This window comes from Arvicola amphibius, chromosome 7 (assembly GCF_903992535.2).
Source record: "Arvicola amphibius chromosome 7, mArvAmp1.2, whole genome shotgun sequence".
NCBI classification, from domain to species: domain Eukaryota; kingdom Metazoa; phylum Chordata; class Mammalia; order Rodentia; family Cricetidae; genus Arvicola; species Arvicola amphibius.
The window spans coordinates 112,297,302-112,320,488 of NC_052053.1; the positions used below are offsets into that span (position 1 = coordinate 112,297,302).

General features: G+C 43.5%; 1 protein-coding gene across 1 annotated transcript in view; it reads right to left on the bottom strand.

Moving 5' to 3' along the window:
• The window catches only part of Fancm (FA complementation group M), a 53,223-nt gene extending 31,043 nt beyond the window's left edge, over nucleotides 1-22,180 (bottom strand). Inside the window, exons 1-13 of the mRNA XM_038336815.1 lie at nucleotides 21,703-22,180; nucleotides 20,901-21,073; nucleotides 18,974-19,051; nucleotides 16,214-16,372; nucleotides 12,795-12,926; nucleotides 10,342-10,471; nucleotides 8,572-8,697; nucleotides 7,101-7,187; nucleotides 6,102-6,286; nucleotides 4,475-4,681; nucleotides 2,679-2,883; nucleotides 1,112-1,257; nucleotides 178-333 (exon numbers count right to left, since the gene is read on the bottom strand). Coding sequence (XP_038192743.1) covers nucleotides 178-333; nucleotides 1,112-1,257; nucleotides 2,679-2,883; nucleotides 4,475-4,681; nucleotides 6,102-6,286; nucleotides 7,101-7,187; nucleotides 8,572-8,697; nucleotides 10,342-10,471; nucleotides 12,795-12,926; nucleotides 16,214-16,372; nucleotides 18,974-19,051; nucleotides 20,901-21,073; nucleotides 21,703-22,180 — 2,262 coding nt within the window. The remainder of the gene's footprint in view (nucleotides 1-177; nucleotides 334-1,111; nucleotides 1,258-2,678; nucleotides 2,884-4,474; nucleotides 4,682-6,101; nucleotides 6,287-7,100; nucleotides 7,188-8,571; nucleotides 8,698-10,341; nucleotides 10,472-12,794; nucleotides 12,927-16,213; nucleotides 16,373-18,973; nucleotides 19,052-20,900; nucleotides 21,074-21,702) is intronic.
• Between the last annotated feature and the right edge of the window lie 1,007 nt (nucleotides 22,181-23,187).

Consider the following 23,187-nt stretch of genomic DNA (forward strand, 5'->3'; position numbering starts at 1 on the left):
AGGATTGCAGGCCGTACATGTTTGTAACCCCAGTACTCAGAAGAAAGAGACAGTTAGTCTGGAGTTGAAGCGAGGGAGCAAGACCCTGTCTCCAAAAAATGACAGAGAGAGGGAGGGAAAGAGAAATGGAGACAGAGGCAGGAAGAAAAGAGAAGGGGGAGAAGGAGAAAGCGCTACCTCTTCTTGTCTCATTTCTTCTATCATTTGCATGACGCTTATAAAATGGTGGCAACGATCCGAATGGTCAACTTGATGTGTAGGAAGCGGATGGTCTTGCCACAGCCTCCATTCAGAGAGTGAGAGTTGACGAATTCCAGCAGTTGGTTCTTTAGGCTTAATTAGGATTTAAAAAAAAAAGTAACAAAAAAGGAAATTTCACAAGCTGATTTTAAAAAAATACGCTTAGTTGCAAAGAATAAGGTTAATGTAAATCATTTAAATTCACATAGGCGCTGCCAACTAAAATTCTCAAGGGGAAAAAAGGAAGATGATTTTATAAAATATAAAGTTGCTCTTTTAAATACACTTAAAACTAACTGTCCTTTGAGTTGCGGTTTACTATATTCTGCTGTATATAAATCCCAGAATATAATGAGGCGGCATCCATAACGGCCTACTGCCGCTCGTCATTCTCCACGCTAGTGATGAGAACACATCACAGCCAGATGAGGAAGTCACCCCGAGCCTCTTCCAGCTCTCAGAGCACGCAACTGGGGCAGTTCTCCATCGTAACCAAGCTCACTGGGTCTACTCATGGAGGCAAGAGCATCCAACTTAAAGTCTTGAAGACAATTTCAAATAAATAGACCAATAAATAAAACCAGGTGCACAGAGGCACATGGGACAGTACCATTTATGGAGGTCAAATATTGAGACTCCTAAGCTCCTCAGGGAAACGGTCACGCGCACACACACTGCGCTACCCTGTGGGATGATGATAACCAAGTCACATGACATCAGAGCACAACCTACATCAAAAGCAGTCACGTGAAAGCAAACAAGAGGAAGAGTAGTTCTTCACGGCTCGAGGTTGATCGTTACACTAGGGACTGGCTTTCCAATCGCATGCCTGTTGCTGCTGCCACCCACTGCATGGGCCCAGCCCACTCACCATGGCGTCCTCCTGTAAAGACGGGAAGTGAGGCTCAGGCAGCACCACTCCCTTCACCTGGTCACCGTCGCCCAACCTGTAGAGTCTCTTCCAGAGGTTAAACTCCTCTTCTGATAAGAACCCGTCTTTATTAATAGCTTTCACTCCTGGAAGTCGAGACAATGAGTCAAAAGGAGTTTTAAAGTGACTGGCAAGACAAACAACACACATACAATACCAACTGAACTCTATGTAAAAACTTACATGTAAGCAAAAAAAGTCAGAGACGCCCTAAGATCATTTGGCTCAAGCTGTTAACTTTATATTTTCAGAAAACTGCATTGTATATAACTTCCTACCAGTCTTGAGGAATAAAGCAGACCGAAGATTTTGAGTTCCTAGGTTAGTAACCTTTGAACTTTTTTCTGCCTGAGTTCTGCTTCACACTCTCTGTCCCCTTGCCTTTTTCTCCTCCCATCTGTTCCCTATTTAAAACTTATACCTAGTCCTTGGTATGAAGGCGAGTTGCCATTACTCCTGGGGATGTGCCCGGAAGGGCTGTACCCACATGTACAGAGAGGGGAGAATTTCCTTCTCCCCTTGTCAGGCCATAGACGGTGGGAAATGATCATGGAGCTCTAACTCAATGTTTACTCTGCAGCTGTTTTCTCTCTGGCTCTTTCCGCTTCTGTCACTCCACACCACCATGTCTTTCCCGTCACATCAATATCGATCTTTCCCAAGAGAATACTCGAAACATCTCAGAACAGACACTCAGCTTTTCAAAGAAGAAATACTCTATCAAGATTGGGGATAGGCCAGGTGGTGGTGAGCACACCTTTAATCCCAGGGCTAGGAAGGCAGAGACAGGCGGATCTCAGAGTTCAAGGCCAGTATGGTCTACGAGAGTGAGTTCTAGGACAGCCAGGACTGTTACACAGAGAAACCCTGTCTTGAAAAAACACACAAACAAGAACAAACAAAACAAACAACAAAAAAGACTAGGAATGCTCTGCTCCCTTCAGGTGGTGTCCTCCAAAATGACATGTGACAGGACAGAGGAGAGGTGCTGACGCGTGTTCTCCAAGCCTTTAGAAAACAGTTACCTATGTACTGTATCTATCGTAAACTACATACCATACTATTATGGGGGTTAGATAGTATTCACAAAGGAATGCCTCATGATTGTTGCCACAACAACTGGGAGCATCTACACCACCACTCAGCACGCTGTTGGCTGTCCTGTAAACAAGCATGCTAAGGGCAAGGTTCCTGCCAAGAGAGTCCCGAGCACAGTGAGCGCAGTATGGTAAGAGCCAAACATGGCCTTCTGGGAAGGATGAAGGAAAGGACCAGAACAGAAACAAAGCCAGGGAAGGCATGTGTGTTCAACCGAGGCGCCAGGTCTGCTCATCGAGAGAAGCACTCTGAGGAGTAACAGAAAGGAGCCTGAGCTGCTGGAGCCGGTGCCCCATGAATTCCTGGTGTAGGAAATGTACCAATGGGAACGAAAGACCTAGAGGGTAAACAAAAACAGGGCATACTAAGAAGAGAGGAGAGGGAGGAGGGAGTGCAGAAGTTTACGTACCAGTCCTGGAGGAGGCGGGCTTCCGCCGCACGTCCCGAGCCTTCTCGGGCTCAAAGGCACCATGTGTGATGAACATCTTGTGCAACTCGGGATTGACATTCTCAGGAACCATTCGTGGACTTCCTTGGTAAAAATGAAGCACTTGTCTATCACCTGAAATGGCTTTATAAATGCTTCTTTTGTTGGACTGGCTCTGATTATATGTCTGCAAAACAAATACACAGTAGAAATTTTCATTGTTTTATAATAATCATTTAGCTATATCAGCAATGACTTTGTTTGAGATTAAACATAAAATTAAACTTTGATTCACTTAAGTACTAGAGAACAGAACTCCTATGGTCTCGAGTGTGAAAACCAGTAAACGGTTAGATACTTAAGAAAAAAACCCATCTTACACTATTATTAGATAAGCTTAACAACTATTGGCAAAAAGGAAATATCTATGCATGTCCGTGAGAATTTCATAGACCTATTTATTTTGATTGGCTTTTTGCTTCTGATATGGCTGACATTTGGACCTATGAGTATGGTTATATCCAGTGCAAGGGAGAGGATTTAGAGAGAGGAAATGCCGCGTTACTTCACCGTGTTCACCCGTCCACATTTCCCCTTTCTTCACCGTCTCTACTTTGCTCCCAGGCATGGCCGGGACAGATACTACAGCTAGTGTAGGACACCTGAGCGCTGTGCAGAACAAGGAAGTGCTACCTCACCGCTAGGAAAACACGCACCTAGAGGACGGCGCTCAGTGGCTCAACCACCTGATAAAATCAGACCACAGACCGCTATGACCTGACACACCAACATCACGTCCATTAGGATCATTTTCTGGGCCTCACACACATTATAACCACACGAGCCGTCCTACCGAATGGAACTAACTTTTCAGGTTAAATTGAAGGGTAAATAAAACGTTTTAAATCAGTCTCTAAAAACTATCATAGATGAGAGAATCTGTAGTGTGGATCTGCACATTTGCTCACTGAATTGGTCCTAACCTTTTATGTCGATATCTTACTGTAATATTTAAGAAGCTCTGTCACCTGAGTTGTTAGCTAATTATGTAAAATGCAAAGCTTACTGTATTCTATGGCTAAAGGAAAATAATCTAAGCACACAGACACGTAGGAAGCCAGGGAGGAGCTGATGTACAGCTCAGCTGGTAGAGTGCTTGCCTCGCAAACAGGAGCCAGGCACCGCCAGGCACCGTACAGACTGTGGCAGCGGCACTGTGGTGCTCAAGAGGTGTAGGCAGGAAGATCATCCTTGCCATCCCAGGCTATAAGGGGAATTCAAAACAAGTCTGAAGTCGAGGGGTGGTGGCACACGCCTTTAACCCTGGTACTCGGGAGGCAGAGGCAGGCAGAGCTCTGTGTGTTGAGGCCATCCTGGTCTACAAAGCAACTTCCAGGACACCCAGAGCTGTTATACAGAGAAACCCTGCCTCAAAAAAACAAAAGAAAGGAAGGAAGGATGGAAGGAAGGAAGGAAAGAAGGAAGAGAGAAGTGCTGTAGGGAACCAGTAATACAAAGTAGTAGATAGAAGATGTTGAAATGAAGGTGTCTTTGAGCTACACTAAAAAACAAAATGTATTTCTTCAAATGAGTAAAAATTAGGAAAGTGAATTCTGCTAAAAAAAAAAAAAAAAAAAAAAAAAAAACCTCTTATAATCAGGCAAAAACATGAAGAATCTAATAAAAATGGGACAAAATGGCCACATTTACCTACAATGCCTGAAGTTTGAATGCTAAAGGACAGCTGTCTTTGTGTCACCTCTCAAATGTCCACTTACGCGCTCTTCCCGCCCCTCCGCGAGGATAACAACGATCCTTCCTTGCCGCTTGCGGCCAGTTCTGCCCATGCGCTGTATGAGGCGGATTGGGCTCTTCTGGGCATCAAAGCATATGATAAGATCGACTTCCCCTATATCCAAGCCTTCTTCTCCAACACAGGTGGAAACCAGCGTGTTATACCCGCCGTCACGGAACCGCCTCACGACCTCAAACACAAGCAACTCAATTAGATTTTAAATCATTAAAATGGGAGTGGGGGGAGGAGTCATAAAATGACAAAATAAGCCAAGGACGACAAGAGCAGCGACGAAACAGAAAGCACAGGTTCAATGCCTTTGTTTTAATAATTACTATCCCTGTTAATAGCTCTGTTTCTCAGTCTGTGAGGATGAACAGGTTTCACTTTTAGCATCGCTGAAAGGAGAAGAGGGCAGGTAAAAAGTCTGAGGCAATTACTCCTGTCCGTCATATCTCAGAACTAAAAGTGTTGTTAGCTGTATCTAAACCAAGGTATTTGGTCCCAGCATCGCAGTGCTCACCTTTACTCCCAGCACTCAGGAAGCTGAGGGATCTATGAGCTGCAGGCCAGCTAGGGCTACCAAGTAAAAGCCTGTCTCTACATAAATATGCACATCAGAAAGAATGTCGCAGGCCTGAAAGATGGCTCAGCATGTAAGGATACTCGCCAGCAAGGCACATGACCCGAGTGTCATCTCTGGGACGGTGGATGGAAAGCCCTGGCATCCTCAACTTGTCCTCCGACTTCTATACAATGCTGTGACATGAATGTGCCACCCCCACTCCCGCAACACAGGAAATAACGAAATGGAATAAAAGGTTTAAAATAAGGGCTGGAGAAACGGTCCAGCAACAAAAAGCACCTGCAGGTTTGGTTCCCAGCACCCCCATCAAGCTGGCTCAAAGCCACTTGCAACTCCAAGGTATCTGACAACTTTTGCCCTCTACTTTGATCATATGCTCAACCCCCTGCTACCCTCCACACACTTTAAAATAAAAATCTTTGTAAAAAATTTAAAATAATGTTTTATTACTCCTAGAACTCTACCACCCCAGGGGCAAACACGGGCCACATGCTAGAGATACAAGAAAAGACTCATTCAACATTAGCCAGGTGTAAGGAATACATCTGAAGTCCTAACACTTGGGGGTTAGAGACAGGAGCATAGCAGGCCAAGGCAAACCTCAACTATATGAACTCCTACGTAAAAACACCAAAAATAATTAAATGAATGAATAAATGTTTCAAAACTATATAAAACTCATTACCTGATCTTTTCAAACATGCTTATTTTTATCTGCATATTAATTTTAAAGTTATCTTTTTGTTGTTGCTGGGGTTTTTTTTTTGTCTTTGTTTTGCTTTGTTTTGTTTTTGAGACAATCTTGTTACGTAACTCTAGCTGGCCTGGAACACACTATGTAAAACAGGCTGGCCCTGAACTCAGAGAATGCCTGTCTTTGCCTCCCCCGTGTTGTGATTAAAGACATGCACCACCAGGACCTGCTTATAAAATTATCTTTAAGTAACCGATTATAAGATGGGTTCTAACACTGCTAATCCATTCTATTTCTGTTTTATTACCTACAAACTACATAATTAATTACCTCTAGTTGCTCCTTCTGGGTAAAGCCTTTTGTGTTTTTCCCCGAAGCGTGGCCAACAAAAGTCATCACTCTGATGAGCGGCTGGTGCTGAGAAAGCATTTCCGCAATTTCCTCCACACTGTCTCGGAATGAGGAGAAGATCATAACTCGGGTCTCAGGGCACTTTGTTTCAGCGGTGCTTTTAGCTGTGCAACAGGAAATACACAGTATTTAAAGCTAAGAAAACACTTCAGTGTAGATCTCCTAGCATGTACAGGGCCTTGTGTTCAACCCCCAGGACCACAGCCAAACAAAGCAAAACAGCATTGGGGAGGAACCTCTAGCAATCAAAAGCCTAAACTGACATACTCACGTGTCATCTCAAAAAGTATTTAGGACAGTTTGAACTCCCTATTTCTCATTAGTTATCATAAAATAATGATCAAGAAATCAACTCTATACCTGGGCCAATACCTGACTAGTCTGTCAATTCCAGAACATGCACGCAACCTCCCTTTACAAACCCCGCAGACAGAAGCACTGGAGAGCTCCAGCAGACTGCATCAACCTTCCCCATCTTCACTACAGGCCCTGGCAAAGGCGGCCAGGGCGCTCCAAACCTGCTAGTCCTCCAGCTTCACCAGGGATGACCGTAGGCTGCAGCTGATGTTCATTAGGGCACCACCGCAGTGTCTTGGTGCTTGGGAGGGGTGGAATGAACTGGGAAGAGCAACACTTCCTGGCCGTGCCACTTGCTCTCCTGGTGTCTCCCAGTGACCCAGAACCACAGCACTTAATAAATCTACTGACGCTGTTTGATTCTCTATTTCCCCTGTGCTGCTCCCAAACTAAACTTTTCATGTAAAACCTTATTTTTCAAATTCCATCATTTCTCGACATCCTAACCATCCAAACTTTCTCAGAAATTCTAAATACCTTTATCCAGAGTAATCAGAACCCCCTCTTCTCCCTCAAGTTTTGGTTTTTTTCAGTAACTACTTTGCTCTGAAACTTACTCACCATTCCATGACCTGAAGTGTTCAATTATAACTTCTTCCAGTTTCTTTAACTTTGGATGACTATAGAAAAATGTTTTCTCTTTATTTCCTGAAAAGGGACAAAAAAACAAACAAACAAAAAAAAAAAAACAAAAGAAAAACTTTTTTTGTATGTTTTTCTTTATCAGTTATGGTCTTTAACTCCTGAAGATCTGCCTGCTTCTGTTCTGGAGTATTGGGAATAAAAGTGTAGGCCACCGTGAACAACTCATAGTAATTATCTTACTGTGGAGTAACATCTTTTTGAAAACACACATTAGGGCTGGCGAGGTGGCTCAGTAGGTAAGAGAATATACTGCTCTTGCAGACCTAAGATTAGTTCCCAGCACCCACATCACCTGTAACTCCAGCTCTAGGTGGGTCCTACATCTCTGGCCTCCACAGGTATAGGCACATGCACGCACACACGTGCACATGCGTGCGCACACACAATTAAAAGTAATAAAAATAAATCTAAAACAAAGACAAAAGCACATAGTACTAGAGGCAGGCGGATCTTCTGTGAGTTCGAGGCCAGCCTGGTCTACAGAGCGAGTTCCAGGACAGCCGGGACTACACAGAGAAACCCTGTCTTGAAAAGCAAAACTAAATAAATAAATGGCGGTGTGGTGGTGCGCAGTTGTAATCTCAGCACTTGGAAGGTAACAGGAGAATTAGAACTTTGAGATTAGCCTCAGTGAACCCTGCCTCAAAAAAGGCCCCAAACACAATCCTTATTTCTTGCCTGTCATATATGAGTGCCCTCTTGACAGCACGTAAGTGTAAACAACAACTTCAAAGCCGGGCGGTGGTGGCGCATGCCTTTAATCCCAGCACTAGGGAGGCAGAGGCAGGCGGATCTCTGTGAGTTCGAGGCCAGCCTGGTCTACAAGAGCTAGTTCCAGGACAGGCTCTAAAAAAGCTACAGAGAAACCCTGTCTCGAAAAACCAAAAAAAAAAAAAAAAAAACAACAACTTCAATTTTCATGAAAATTTCACTCTGAGAGAGAATTAAAATGGACTCGGCAAAGTAAAAGGGGAAAAATATTAAAAATATTAAACCATATTTCAATGTTAAGTAGTTCTGAGAATTTTCACGACCAGTAACTACTACGGATGTTTATTACTTACTTAGTGTATTAGTCTTATACAAACTTATATTCATCAATCTTAATATCCTAACTTCCTTAACAGAAGAACTGCTGCACTTAATAGGCAGGCCGCTGCTGCACAGGAAGGAAGCATAGACGAGTGTACATAGGTAAGTTTCAACACTAATCTTAACTGAGGAAAAATATAAACAGTGCTTATTTTTTTCTGAAGGGGTCTTGCTATGCTGCCTAGGGTGGCCTAAAATCTTGGGCTGCCGTGAGCCTACCGTGATCCTACCTCGGCCTCCCAAGCAGCCATCACTGTACTCAGTTAAATACCAACTTCCCAGGGACGCACCGCACCTTTCTGGAAGGCCAGAGCATTGCTGGCTGCAGGATCTTGCATGTGGGCAAACATACTCTCCAGGCGACTGTAGAGCTGCATGAAGTCCTCATTGCGGCCAAGCTCATTTTTTGCCCGTGTCATTCCTTTAGAAAGCATGAAAAAGTTTAACAAATAAACAAGAGCGAAGGTGTCGACATATATTGCTTATTAAAAAGAAATTAAATTTTAACTATGAAGGAAAAATTACCAAATTTTAACATGAAAGTCAACAATTTGCTCTAGTTCAACATTTTTGTTTGTTTGTTTGAGACAGGGTTTCTCTGTATAGCCCTAGCTATTCTGGACCAGGTCAGCCTTAAGTTCTGAGATCCACCTGCCTCTGCCTCAGGTGCTGGGATTAAAAGTGTGTGTCACCACTGCCTGGCCTAGTTCCACATTTATAATGTACTATTTTCTAGCAAGGTGGCAAAATAATGAAATATGAACTTCATTACATTAGTCCATTGTGCTGTGGGATAATGTTCTTGTACACTGTAAAGATCTGTCACTCATATAGGTTTAATAAATGCTGATAGTATATGCAGGCCAACCAGACTAGGAGAACACTGGGAAGAGGAAAGGTTCAGTCTGTAGCCACCAGCCAGACACAAAGGAAGCAAAATGAGAATGCCTTACTGAGCAAAGGTACCAAGTCACGTGGCTAAACATAGAGAAGAATTCTGGGTTAATTTAACTGTAAGAGCTAGTTAATAATAAGCCTGAGCTAATAGGCCAAACAGTTTAATATAAGCCTCTGTGTGTTTCTTTGGGACTGAATGCTGTGGGACCGGGTGGGACAGACTACACCATTGCTTTTAAAAACAAAGTATTTAAAGTTAGCTCAAGTTACATAGTGATATAATGACCCCTAAGAACACTTGGTATACCCAGAGTCAGAACATTGCTCAGCCTTCATCAGAGAAGCTTCCTCTTGCAGTAGATGGGAACTAACACTGAGACCCACAACCAGACAATGTGAGGAGAATCAAAGACCTTATAATAGTCAGTCCTAAATGAGATGTCGTCATCAAAACCCTCCCCCCAGGGAGCGGGGAACTATGAGGAAGAGGCAGAAAGAGTGTAAGAGCCTGAGAGGAGGGAGGACACCAAGAACACAAGGCCTCTGGACACACAGGACTGACAGACACGAACTCACGCAGTGCTGAGGGGAGAAGTGGACACAGTTCCCACCCCTAGCCTAGAAGCTACCGCTAACTGACAACAGCTTGCAAAGAAAAAATTGATTTTCTCCAGTGTAGTCTCAGTGGATATATACAAACCACACTTGCAAGACCCCATGCCTACTGATAGATAACATCACAAAATGAACTCAAAAGCATTTTTTGGAGATTTTTGTCTCAAATTGTTTTGTTAGGGTATTTTTTGCCTTACTGGTCTTTTGTTTGTTTATAGCTTCTGATTTTGTATTTTTAGGGGTTTTGTTTTTGTGTGTATATGTGTTTCTCATCCTTTTTGTATTTTTTTAATTTAATTTTATTCTTTGTTTTTTTTTTTTGCCTGTTTGTTTTCTAAAGAGAAAGAGAAAGAACGAATGGAGTTGGATCAGTGGGGAGGATCTAGGAGAAAATGAAGGAGAGGAAACAGTGATCAGAATATATTGCATGAAAAAAGTTATTTTCAATTAAAAAAAAAAGTTAACTCAAGTTTAAGTTGAGTCAAACTACTCACTGCCTAAAACCAGAGTAACACATTTCACTGTTTCTTTAAAATAATTTCTTTTAACTTACCTTTGGTCCCATCCATGATTCCAGAAAGGAAGAAATATAAGGATCGCATTCCCATTTGCTGCAGTAACTCATACCCATGATACAAACTGATACACGTGGCAAACTCCCCCTCAATTACGCCTTGAATTCCCTGGAAGAAACATGTCAAATTTAACCAGAGAAGAAAATGAAGATACACCCTCCATGCCACTGTTACTGTCACACAGGTTCAAAAGACAGGAATAACCAGCCCTTTACACTGGTTATAACTAGATGGTTCTGCTGAGGGTCATGTTTCAGGATGGGGCTGTGGAAGTAAGGTTGTCCCTTAAAAAAAGAAAATTGGTATTTATCACTTATCTTCATAGATAAATTATTTGTAATATAGAGGTTCATGTGTTCTTTCAAAGCCATCAATAATTACCTATCATAGGTCAAGCACTGAGGCAAATATATATGAGATATGATGGGAATGGAGACCGACTGGATAGACTAAGCTTCACGAAAGACGAATATTTTGTTTTATTAATCTGTGTGTGTGTGCACGCCCGCACGTGCACATGAGTGTATCACAGGTTCTTGCTCAAACTGGCCTGGAACTCAGTATATAGGCCAATCTGGCTTCAAACTCAAGGCAATCCTCCTGCCTTTGTCTACGAAGTACTGGGATTGCAGATATGTGCCACCCAGATAGGACAGGTATTCAGAGTGTTTAATGCCAAGAAAACATGTCATCACGGTCACACTGGATGTCAGGCAGTGCTCTAAGTCTCTTCCTATACAAACTTGTTTAATCTTAGCACCGCAGTGACAGGTCCTGCTATGGCCACTTTACAGAAATGAAGAGGGACATCAGTGAGTGTTGAAAGCTCACTGAGACTTACTTTCCTATAGCTGACCAAGACATTATTTCTTCCTTCCTCTTTCCCACCATTCTTCCCTTTCTTCCTTCCACTTACCTACTTTGTTTGAGCCCAGGCTCCCCAACTGCAGCCTAGGCTGTCTCAGAACTCTGAGCAACCCCGCAATCTTCCTGCCTCAACCTCCCCAGTGATGAAATTATGAGCGTCAGTTACCACATCCAACTCAATCCACCTTTTCCCCCTTGCTTCTTGCCATAACATTACAAACCAGTCCCATGTGGTCACATTTAGATTAATGACCTCCAACCCTTCTTGGCCACATCAGTTTCTGTCCTCTTTCAATCGCCTCTGGACTTTGTATACCAATTTATTCTCAGTTCAAAGGACTCAGCCTGTTTGTATGGTGAACGTCTCTTCTGACTTTAGACATAGTCTGACAGAAATCTTCCTATCCATCATTTTCCTAGTAAGATTAAACAAGAAGCATGTGGACCAGCAGCATTATGGCCCAGAAGCTAAAGGCACTTGCCATAAAGACTAATGCCTGAGTTCAAACCCTAAGCCTACACAGTAGAAGAGAACTTACTCTCACATGTTGTCCTTTGGTCTCCACACACGCCCTGACATACACGTGCGTATACACACACACACACACACACACACACACACATACAGGTACACATACACACAAAAATCAATCAATTAATAAACAAACATATAAGCAAACAAATAAATAAGTGTAATTGTATTTTCTTTTTTCTTTTCTTTTCTTTCTTTCTTTCTTTCTTTCTTTCTTTCTTTCTTTTTTTTTTTTTTTTTTTTTTAAAGAAGCTTGTTAGAATGCTTCCCATGACTTCTGGTATCAAGAATTGGACTAGCCATGTGGTGGTGGTGCATGCTTTTAATCCCAACACACTCAGGAGAGGCAGGAGGATCTCTGTGAGTTCGAGACCAACCTTGTCTACAAGAGCTAATTCCAGGACAGGCTCCAAAGCTACAGAGAAAACAAAGCCTGTCTTGAAAAAAACAAACAAATAAATCAGGAATTGGACTAAATTTCCAGGCAGTGGTGGCGCACACCTTTAATCCCAGCACCCAGGATGCTGAGGCAGGAGGATCTCTGTGAGTCTGCCAGCCTCGTCTACAGAGCTAATTCTAAACAAGGAAACTCTGTCTTGAAAACAAACAAAACAAACCAACAACACGAAAAGAATTGGACTAAATGTTGTGGCCTAAAGTTTTAATGAGAAATAAATACAAAGACTATTTGTGGCACACATAGGAGGCGAGACAACAGCCCTGCTTCCCTCAAATGGGTCTCCACGACTGAACCTGGGTCTCAGGCTTGGTGGCAAGTGCCGCTAACCTCTGCTGAGCCATCTCCTTGCCTCTGCTCCTTTATTTTTTAAAGCTGTTCTTGATCTCAGCAATTCTCTCACCTCAGCTTCCCAAGTATAAGAATTACAAATGTGAACCACCAGCATACTTGCAATAAATGATATGCAAATTCTTATTGAACTAATTACTATAAACCTAAGAATTTATCATTTACATTTATCAGGCACTCAGTAAAGATTTAATCAGTCACAAAATTTATTTTAAAATACGTACCACAATATTTGGGGATGGGTTCTTCCTAAATTGATCTCTTGCGAGAATTATCTGGTATTTTGTTAGATTGGGGATGTCTCTTTTCATCAAAACATTTCTCTGAATCAAACAACTGGCAAATGTTTCCAAAATCTGCAAATTTAAAAAGAAAGTTTGTTCAAGCTAACTTTTAAATCCTTTTTCAAATGCAATGACTTTGTCATAAATTAAGTTTTTTATTTAATATACCATGAAAGTAACTTTTAAATAAGCACGAAATATCAAAATTCCATAGCACTGGCATTTGTATCTAGGCACCATCCACCTAAGAGTTAGCAGAAGCATATATTCAACTATATTCAACTATAATTTCACACTATATTTATTTCTTTTCATTTCCTTTTCAGCACTTGGAGTTGAATTCAAAGTCTTGCACAAGCCAGACAGGCAAGTGCTCTACCACTGAACAATACCCCCAACCCTATTTCTTTGTTTTCCTTCCTTTCTCCCCTCCCTCCCTCTTAGACAAAATTCTCACTGCATAGCCCTGGTGGCTCCAAACATGTTATATAGACTAAGTTGGCCTCAGACTCACAGAGGTCTGCCTGCTTTTGCCTCCCAAGTGCTGGGACTAAGATTACGTGCGACCACGCCTGGCCTACTAGCTTCTTTCTAAATCAGGGCTAGCCCAAATTTGAGGAAAGGGAAATTTTACCCCAAAGTGGGAAAAACACAGAAACCATGTTAATCCATGAGGATGAAAAGTTTGAAAACAGTTCTCGCCTGTGAGACTGATTATGAAGACAAACAAAACTGCCTCAAACCAAACTCTAGCAGTCTCTCAGTGGCTACAGTACTGGTACATGGAACGGGGCCAGACACCTGAGGTGGCTCAGGTGTCCGCTGCAGGATGCTAGTCACTTTCTGGTCCCTATACACTCGGCGCAGCACTCGATACCCTTTCTCCTCTGTCCCCCTCCCAGTTAAAACAACGATGTGTCAAGATATTGCCAGACAACATCTGGTAAGAAAAATCACTTCCATTTGAGAACCATATTATAAGAATATTATAAACGAACTTCTGCCAGCACCCAGAGGCAGAAGCAGGCAGATCTCGGTGAGTTCCAGGCAAGCCTGGTCTACACATCAAGTTCTAGGACAGCTAGGGCTACATGAAGAGACCTTGTCTCAAACACAAAAAGAAACGTCTGGCTGAATAGTGGATAAGTTCATTTTGTGAAAACTCAGAGCCATAGTTTGTGGGCAATGCTCTTATATACACCGATGCATGTGTGCATTTCATACTGTGTGCTTATATACACCAACACATGTGTGCATTTCATACTGTGTGCTTATATACACTAATGCATGTGTGCATTTCATACTGTGTGCTAACATACACTAATGCATGTGTGTATCTCATACTGAAGTTCAAAGATTCACTCAAAAAAATATACAATCAAGCCAGGTGTAGTGGCACATGCCTTTAATCCCAGCGCCATTAGTCCTAGCAGAGGCAGGCAAATCTCTGAGTTCAAGGCTAGCCTGGACTACAGACCAAGTTCCAGGACACTTAAGGCTACATAGTGAAACTCTTGTCTTGAAAACTCAGTATATAAGAGCTGGAGAGATGGCTCAGTGGATAAGAGCATTGCCTGCTCTTCCAAAGGTCCTGAGTTCAATTCCCGGCAACCACATGGTGGCTCACAACCATCTGTAATGAGGTCTGGTGCCCTCTTCTGGCCTGCAGACATACACAAAGACAGAATATTGTATGCATAATAAGAAAAAAAAGAAAGAAAAATCAGTATACAAATATTCATCTCACTAGGCCCCAACCCTAGACAAAGAACTACAGGCAACTAAGGAATGCTGAGAGCAACAGAAATAATCTTCCCCAGGGAAGAGCACACCAACTGGTTATCTAACACAAAATGGTCAGCCATGAAAACACACACACATAAGTAACACTATACAAATTGAGCAGGGCGTATTTATGTATTTATCTCCTCTCTCTCTACCACATTCTTTGTAGAGGACAAAAAGGTCCTTGTCACATAGAAAAACACTAGAGAAGCCAGGAGAAGTTAAACACACAGCTGATCCCTCCAAAGGGGGAAGATACCTGGCTGTCCTCCAATAAAGCTGGGAAAAGCCTGATCCTTTGCTGTATGATGAGCCCCAATCTCCGAGAATTTATGTTTTACTTTCCTCAGACCTTTCCCCCCTAAAACCTTGAGCATTACTTCTAGTCCATAAAACTCATCCTCGCGAGAGACGTCATTTGTACTTTAAAACAGCCTAAGTAGCCTGTATGTCGTCTTGGGGCCAGGACTGACTGACTCCCACAGAGAATACGGTAAGTCAGTCACTCTCCCTAGAGCAGTGGTTCTCAACCTTTCTAACGCTGCAACCTTCAACACGGTTCTTCATGTTGGTGACTCTGCAACCATAAAATTATCTTGTTGCTACTTCATAACTGTAATGTTGCTACTCTTATGAACTGGAATGTATATAATCTGATCTGCAACCCCAAGGGGTCAAACCTACAGGCTGAGAATGGATGCCATGGACCCTTCTCTTGAGCACTGCTTCTCCGTCAACAAGAGCCCATCTTACAGATGCAGCCATATGGACTTTGCAAAGAGCTTCAATGCAAACATGCATTGTTGTACTCATGGGACTGCGTTGTTACCTGGAAACTTTATTCCAAGACTGTGCTGTGCTTAAAGATGGCAAAAGTAAACGAGCTGATGTCAGACTCTAGAAGTCTTAGCCTAGAACCAGTTAACCTAAAATCAGGCTGAACCATGTTTTATTCTTTCATCATCTGGATCATTACCCTGTAGGCTATACAACCTGCAGGAACTTCCCACAATTCCTGTAATCTTAATTTTTTTTTTTAAAGATTTTCAAGACAGGGTTTCTTTGTAGTTTTTGGTGCCTGTCCTGTAGCCCTTGTAGATCAGGCTGGCCTCGAACTCACAGAGATCCACCTGCCTCTGCCTCCTGAGTGCTGGGATTAAAGGCGTGCGCCAACACTGCCCGGCAATTCCTGTAATCTTAATATTCAAGAAGATGAGGCAAGAGGCTCATAAGTCCAGCCTAGGCTACACAGTCCCTGTCTCACTAAAGGGGAAACAAAAAGGCCCAGAGCCATTTAAATATATGTTCATTAGGCAGACAGTGTCACCCAGCACCACGACATCCAGCTGAATGCTATTAATCTGTTTTACAAATGGTCCATTTTGCAAATTAAAAAATGGTTTAGTGCATATAAAAATAGGGCTGATTGACCCCAACTTTCAATTTCAGAGATGTTTTCCAATTTCATAATTATACAAAATGAAATACTGTATATACACCCTGCTATATTCTAACTGAAATAATTCCATTCCCGGTTCATTTATCAGAACTCCAAACTGAAGAAAACGGCTTACCCGAATGTATGTCTTTTGGATGGCTCCAAGTTCTTCCCCCAGGGGAACGACGAGCTTCTCTACTCTCCTTTCATGAGAGTAAGGCAAAATATCCGGAGAGTCTTCAGAACGAAGCTCCACCTTCCCGATAAGGAGGTTGGTAATCACCTGTTGCACGGCCTATGTGAAATCAGAAGTATGGATGTAAGTTAGATAGCACACTGAGTTTTAAATCTGAAGCTAGCCTGCTCACAAGACCCTGCCTCAAAAACATAATGATACAATGATATTAAATACATAGATGATGTAATACCTTTCTGGGGTAAATTTCCCCCACTTAAAGCTTACAGAGGAACTTAAAACTGCTGTATCGAAGACCGTAGCACTGATACTATGATCAGCAGCTAAAGAGAAGACAAAAGCCTGGCCCTGAGGGATGCAACTGTGTGCTTGACAGCGTCTCAAGGCTAAGGTCCGCCTGGCCTTTGTAACAACCTTCAACCAAGCCTTGAGCTACAAAGTGAGACTCTGTCTCACAAACATAAAACAAAATGAAAGGAATTCTGACTTAGTTTAACTCAAAAAATACTCTGGAGTAAGAAGCACAGCTTAGGGTCTGGAGAGATAGCTCAGTGGTTAAGAGTTTTGTCTGTTCTTCCAAAGGACCCAGGTTCAGGTCCCAGCACTAACAGGACAGCTCACAATTGGCTAGTGATGACAGTTCCGGGGCACAGGCATAAAAGGAGGCAAAGCATTCACACATATAAAATGATAAAATAATTTTGCAAAGCAAGAACCACATCTCCATCACCTTTGTACCTACATCCTGGCATAGTGCCAAATACACCCGCTCTACTTACTGTAAGGTCCATGGATCAAAGCACTACAATCTGCAACCATTTAATAAAACCAAGGCTTTCATTTATTAGAGTCAGGGTCTTACTGTGTAGCTCTGGCTGGCCTGGAACTTATTACATAGACCAGATTTGCCTCAGACTCATGGAGATCTGCCTGCTTCTACTTCCTCAGTGCTGGCACTAAAGGCATGTACAAAACCCAGCAATATTTATATTTCATTCATTCAAGAATTTTCTTGTTGTTGTCCCATAATCTCTCTCTCTCTCTCTCTCTCTCTCTCTCTCTCTCTCTCTCTCTCTCTCATTTTTTAAATTATTTATTTATTTAGCATACAATATATGCCTTCAAGCCAGAAGAAGGCACCCGACCTCATTACAGATGGTTGTGAGCCACCATATGGTTGCTGGGAATTGAACTCAGGACCTTTGGAATAGCAGGCAATGCTCTTAACCACTGAGCCATCTCTCCAGCCCTCTCTCTCATTTTTTGAGACAGTTTCATTGTAGCTCGGATTAGCCTGGATCTCACTAAAAAACGCAGGGTAGCCTCAAACTAGAGGCACTATTCCTATGGTAGCCCTGTAAGTGCTGGGATCATGACTGTGAGCTACCTACCATACCAGATCAACAGACAGCTGAGTAAATTCCAGAGGCCAGGCATTCAGTGATCAACTATGGCGATAATAGGCCTAGGCACTGCAGGCACATAGTTTATAGTTTAGTGGGGGCAGAAAGATAAAACAAAACAAAACAAAAAACCAGGCTGATTACAATGAGCCTGAAGCTGGACAGATGATACAGTGGCTAAGAGCGCTTGCTATAAAAGCCCAAGGGCCTCCATCTGGACCCCAGTATCTTATTAAAATTACAAGCTGGGTGTGACTCTATGTACATTATTACAACTCAGTGGGGAGACCAGAGGAGCCCTGGGGCCGCAGAGCCACTATAGTCCAGCAGGTTCAGTGACAGGTACTGATTCAAGGAATAAGGAGGAGATTGGTAGAAGGAGATGCTTGCCATCCTCCCCTGGGCTCCATGTTTGAGCACAAGAAGAAACACACACATACAGACATGCATGCACATGTACGTACGAATACACACACACACACACAATAAAAACTAACATAAGGAAAGCTGACTTTTGATAATTTAGTTAGAATAGATCCTTTTTAAGGAGATATTTAAGCAGTGATTTAATATCTGACAGAAAAATTAAGCATGCTTAAATAAAAAAAAATAAGAGGAAAACAAGAGACGAGAGAAGTTTCTACCTATCTTGAAGACTATGTATAAAGTATGGAATTTTCAAAGAATAAGCACAAGAAGATTATGGGCAGAGAAAAAAAAGAGCCTTGCAGCTTAGAAGAGGCAAAACAATCTTAGGAAGCATCAACGGATGTTGTGTAAAATGCCAAGAAAATTGGAAAATAGAACTTATAAAAGAAACCTAGCTTGGCAAGGCGGAATGGGCCTACAATCCCCAGGAGGCTAAAACAAGGATGGGGCATGCTTGGCTACTTACTTAGCAAGAGCACGACTCACTAGAGATTAAAATAGGAACACGGGGGGCAGGAAAAGCATTGACAAAGCATGCTTATGGCTCTGGGTTCAAGGTCCAGCCCATCCGTCATAGCTCAGACTCAAGCTGGCAGTGGCTACTAAGCTAGAGGTTGAGGCAGAACGATCCCTTGAGCAGGAAGCTGAAGGCTTGCCTGGCAACATGGCCAGAAGCTGTCTTACAGAGATTGAAATAAAAGAAGGGCAAGGGGCAGATGCTATTGATACAAAGAAACTTCTAGAGTTGCAGAAATGCCACAGAAATGCTCACATCAAACCAGGTCAACACCACAATGGAAAGCTGATCTGTCCCCATATAAAAATCTGTATTTTCTTACATGTAACAACAGAAACTCGTGGTACTCACCTTGACATCACTACCTGGTGTGGCACTAAGAGCCAAGATTCGGAAGTGAGTTGTGTATTTGACCAGTTCCCTTACAACCTTAAAAAACAAAAAAAATACTTTAATATCATCTGCTCAAAGTGAAAATAACAATGGTTCAGTTAATCAAGGTCTTTATGGTCTATTATGGTTATTCCTCCACTGATATTCTGGTGCATGGAGCTAACATTAATCATTCCAACCCACCAACAACTGATTAGGTTTAATGATTTGCTAGTTGTACTTTTAGTCTGTAATGCTTGTGGTCACCAACACATAATAAATAAATCCTTTTAAAAAAAGATCCTAGACATCACATATAAAGGTGTAACATTAGCCGGGCGGTGGTGGCGCATGCCTTTAATCCCAGCATTTGGGAGGCAAAGGCAGGCAGATCTCAGTGAGTTCAGAGCCAGCCTGGTCTACAAAGTGAGTTCTGGGACAGCCAGGGCTGTTACACAGAGAAATCCAGTCTCGAAAACAAAACAAAAACAAACAAAGCCAAGAACCAATGAAGCTGGACAGGGTGGGACACACCTATAATCACAGAACTCAGGAGGCTGATATAGAACTGCCAAAACTCAAGATTAGGATGGGCTACATAATGAGTTCTAGGCCAGCCTGGGCTTCAGATGGAGGTCCAGAAAATGGAGGGAAAACCAGCACTGATAAAAGGCCTGGGGATGGAACTTAGAGGAGGAGTGCTTGCCTAGCATGCACAAGGGAGGCCCTAAGGCTCGTCCCCAGGAGGACAGAAACAAAGACTTTTATGGAGGATAAAATATCCTCAATTACCGATTCTGTCTTACTGTTTATCTCAGTTTGGTTTTTGTTGCTGTGATGAAATATTGATTAACAGCAACTTTAGGGAGCAAAAGGATTTATTTCATCTTTACAAGCTTCCGTTGATGGTTGGAATGATGGAGGTCCATTTCATTACAGATGAAAAACGACAGCAGTCGGGGCAGCAACTGAAGCAGAGACCGTGGAGGAATGCAGTTTAGGAGCCTGTGGGGTTTGCTTTTTCATACAACTTAGAACTACCTGCCAGGGGTGGCAGCACTCTGGGGGGCCTAGCCACCACACAATAATCATCAATCAAGAAAACGACCCACAGACATGTCCATAGGCCCATCTGATGGAGGCAATTCCTCAATCGAAGGTCCCTTTCCAGGTGAGTTTACTTTGCGTCAAGCTGGCAAAAACTAGCCAGCAGGGTGCTAGAAGGGATGCTGAAGCCCCCAGACATTGCTGAAGGATTAAAAGCAAAGGTGTGGCCACAGCAAGGGAGATGTAAGCATACCATACTTAGGGCTTTAAAAAAAAAATCCTTCCTAGGCGGGCAGAGAATCCCAACACTCGGGAGGAAGAGGCAGGCGGATCTCTGTGAGTTTGAGGCCAGCCTGATCTACAGAGCTGTTCCACAGAGAAACTCTGTCTAAAAAAAAAAAAAAAAATTCTTTCTAGGATAAATGTGGCGGGAGCCTTCAACATCAGCTCTCAGGAAACTGAGGATTACAGCAAGTTCAAGGATAGTCGGACCACACAGCAAGTCCTAATCTCTAATAAGAATAACAACAAAAAAATTTAAACAAGTTATTCAGGGTGGAGATGAAGGTCAGTAGAGAGCCACCTGTCCGGCACGCTGAGGCCCAGAGCGCTTTCCCTAGTACCTCCAGTAAGAAAGAAATTGCCTTAGGAGAACCAGGGTTTGTAGTTCTTTCAGACAATGAAGTCTGGCATCAAGTAACCTTCTGAATCACAGCCCCCAAGACATCTACCAAACCGTTACATGTGTCGAGTTGTCATAATTACACTAGCAATACTTTCTATCACTCAGACTTACTCCTCCAAAGGCTCCTTAACGATATAGCCTCCTCTACAGAACAGCATTTAACAAACGGATTACCTGGCAGTAAGCGTAGTTCCCAAGAGCCTTATGAGCCTCATCAACCACTAGACACTTGACGAGGGCAGCAGGACAAGCTCCTCTAGTCAGGTCATTCACCATGACCTGAGGTGTAAGGAAAAGGACCCTCTTGCTGCACCACACCTCCTTCCTGTTGACAGCTTGGGTTGAACCTATGAAGAAAGTGACAGTGGAGCAGGGCGTGGGGGCAGCCCTGGGTAACCCCATCGCTCTGGAGAGTGAGGTAGAGGGACAGCTCTTAAGATCAAGGCTAGCCTGTTCCACACATCGAGTTCCAGGCCAGCCAGGGCTATACAGCAAGACCTTGCCTCACAACAAAACAGAAGAAAACACACACCAAGATAGTGACTATCCAGAAACTTCAGACTTTCACTGGTAAACTGTAAATAAAAATAATCTGGCCTCTTCTCTGAATACATTCATGCTCTGGCACTCCACTTAAGATGAAAACAACGGGACAATTCGCTATACTGTTGCATTTTGGAGCTCTGATGCAACCCAGAGGTGGAAGCAGGTTCTTATCTAAGATTGTAATTATAATGTCTTTAGACATAATTGTTTCAAAACTCACAAAATTGTTTAAAAACTCTGGCAATTTACAAGATATCTCTGAAAGTAACGAAGCAAGTCAATGCATCAGATTTGTCTTTGCTACCAACAGACGGCGTTTTTATGGGCAAGAACGTAAGCTGAACATATCTGCATTGGGGAATTCTTCTGCCTGGATAGTTATCACCACGAGAGCCAGCGTTACCCCCGGAGCCGAGTTTTTCTCAGATACCTGTCATTTCAGCCATATGAGACTGCGGGATACCCATCACGTGGAAGCAGGCCTCCATCTGCTGTGTCACCAGGGGTTTCGTGGGTGCCATGAAAACTACCTTGCCGGAAGGAAACCAGCGGTAGAAATTATACATGACCACCGCAGCAATGAAGGTCTTCCCCAGCCCGGTGGGCAGGCACACCAGGGTGTTGCAGAAGAGCGCGGTCTGGGAGATGTGCAGCTGGTAGTCGCGCACCGGGCAATTGGTGGGGTAAATCCACAGGCCGCCCGCAGCCGCGCAGAAGCCGCCGTCCTCGGGATCCAGCTGCTGCTCGGCCTCGTACGCCGCCACCAGCATCACGTCGTCATCGTCCTCCTCCTCCTGCAGCGCCTCCGCCACGGCGGGCGAGCGAGCCTGGCCGCAGCCCGCAGCGCCGGCGCCGCGCACGAGACTCGAGCCCCATGTCTGAAAGAGCGTTCTCTGCCGTCCGCTCATGGTGCCCACCCGCAGCGGGGCTCCGCTGTCCCACCCGCCCAGCTGACAGCGCAACCGCCGCCGCTCGGACACCCATCAAGCTCCGCCGGCGACACAGCGGAACCCGAGGGCGGGACTGGCCGCAGCCCGTCGGGTTGAAAACGCCGCCGTCTAGTTTGCGGCGGGGATGTGATTGGCTGCCAGTCCGGAAACCTGATGAAACGCATGCGTATTGTGCGCGGGGGGGGGGGGATGGAGGGGGAAGGGCGATGTCCGGTGTCGAATTTGGTCTCCTTTTGCGTGTTTTTTGGATGTTGCCTGTCTAAAGAAAGCGAAGGTGCTCTGGCCCTGTATTTATTGGAAAACTAAAACAAATATGATTTTTGTCTTGGGATTTTATTTTCTTCTTTCATGTTTTTGTTTCACACACGCTTGCTCTGAGGCCCGTTCTAGCCTGGAACTCACCGTGTAGATCAAAATGACTGAACTGGCCATGTCCTGCCTCACCTTGGAAGGGGTTTTAGGGGCTGCCAAGTGCTACAGGCATGCATTATGCATCCACACTATTACATAATAATTACAGGCTTTAGAGCAGTAAGCATCCCTGTGCAGTATTGGTGGCTATAGCTTTCTACTTCAGACTTGGGTTACCGGTACAAATAGGGCCAGTCAATTACTGAGGCAAAGCACAAGCACATCATACTGCTGTACGCCACCCTCACTATCAGAAAGAGGTATTTTAAGTGGAGCTGGAGCTTCATTACCGTGTTTTATTCAGGTTTCTAAATTTCGTTTGTACACAAACATCTGCCATTTGGTTTGGGGGCGGTTTGCATTAACCTTTGTGTAAATAATGTTTTGATGGGCAGGACTAAGTCAGTTCCGATGAGATGAGGGTAGAACTAGCTAAAATGAGATGCAAACCCGAATGCAGTTATTTTCTTTAAACGGTTTGCTATCTGTACCTCTAAAGACGTGGTAGGCTGTAAACAAGCGTGGGTAATGACTTCCCAGAGAATGCCTCACAA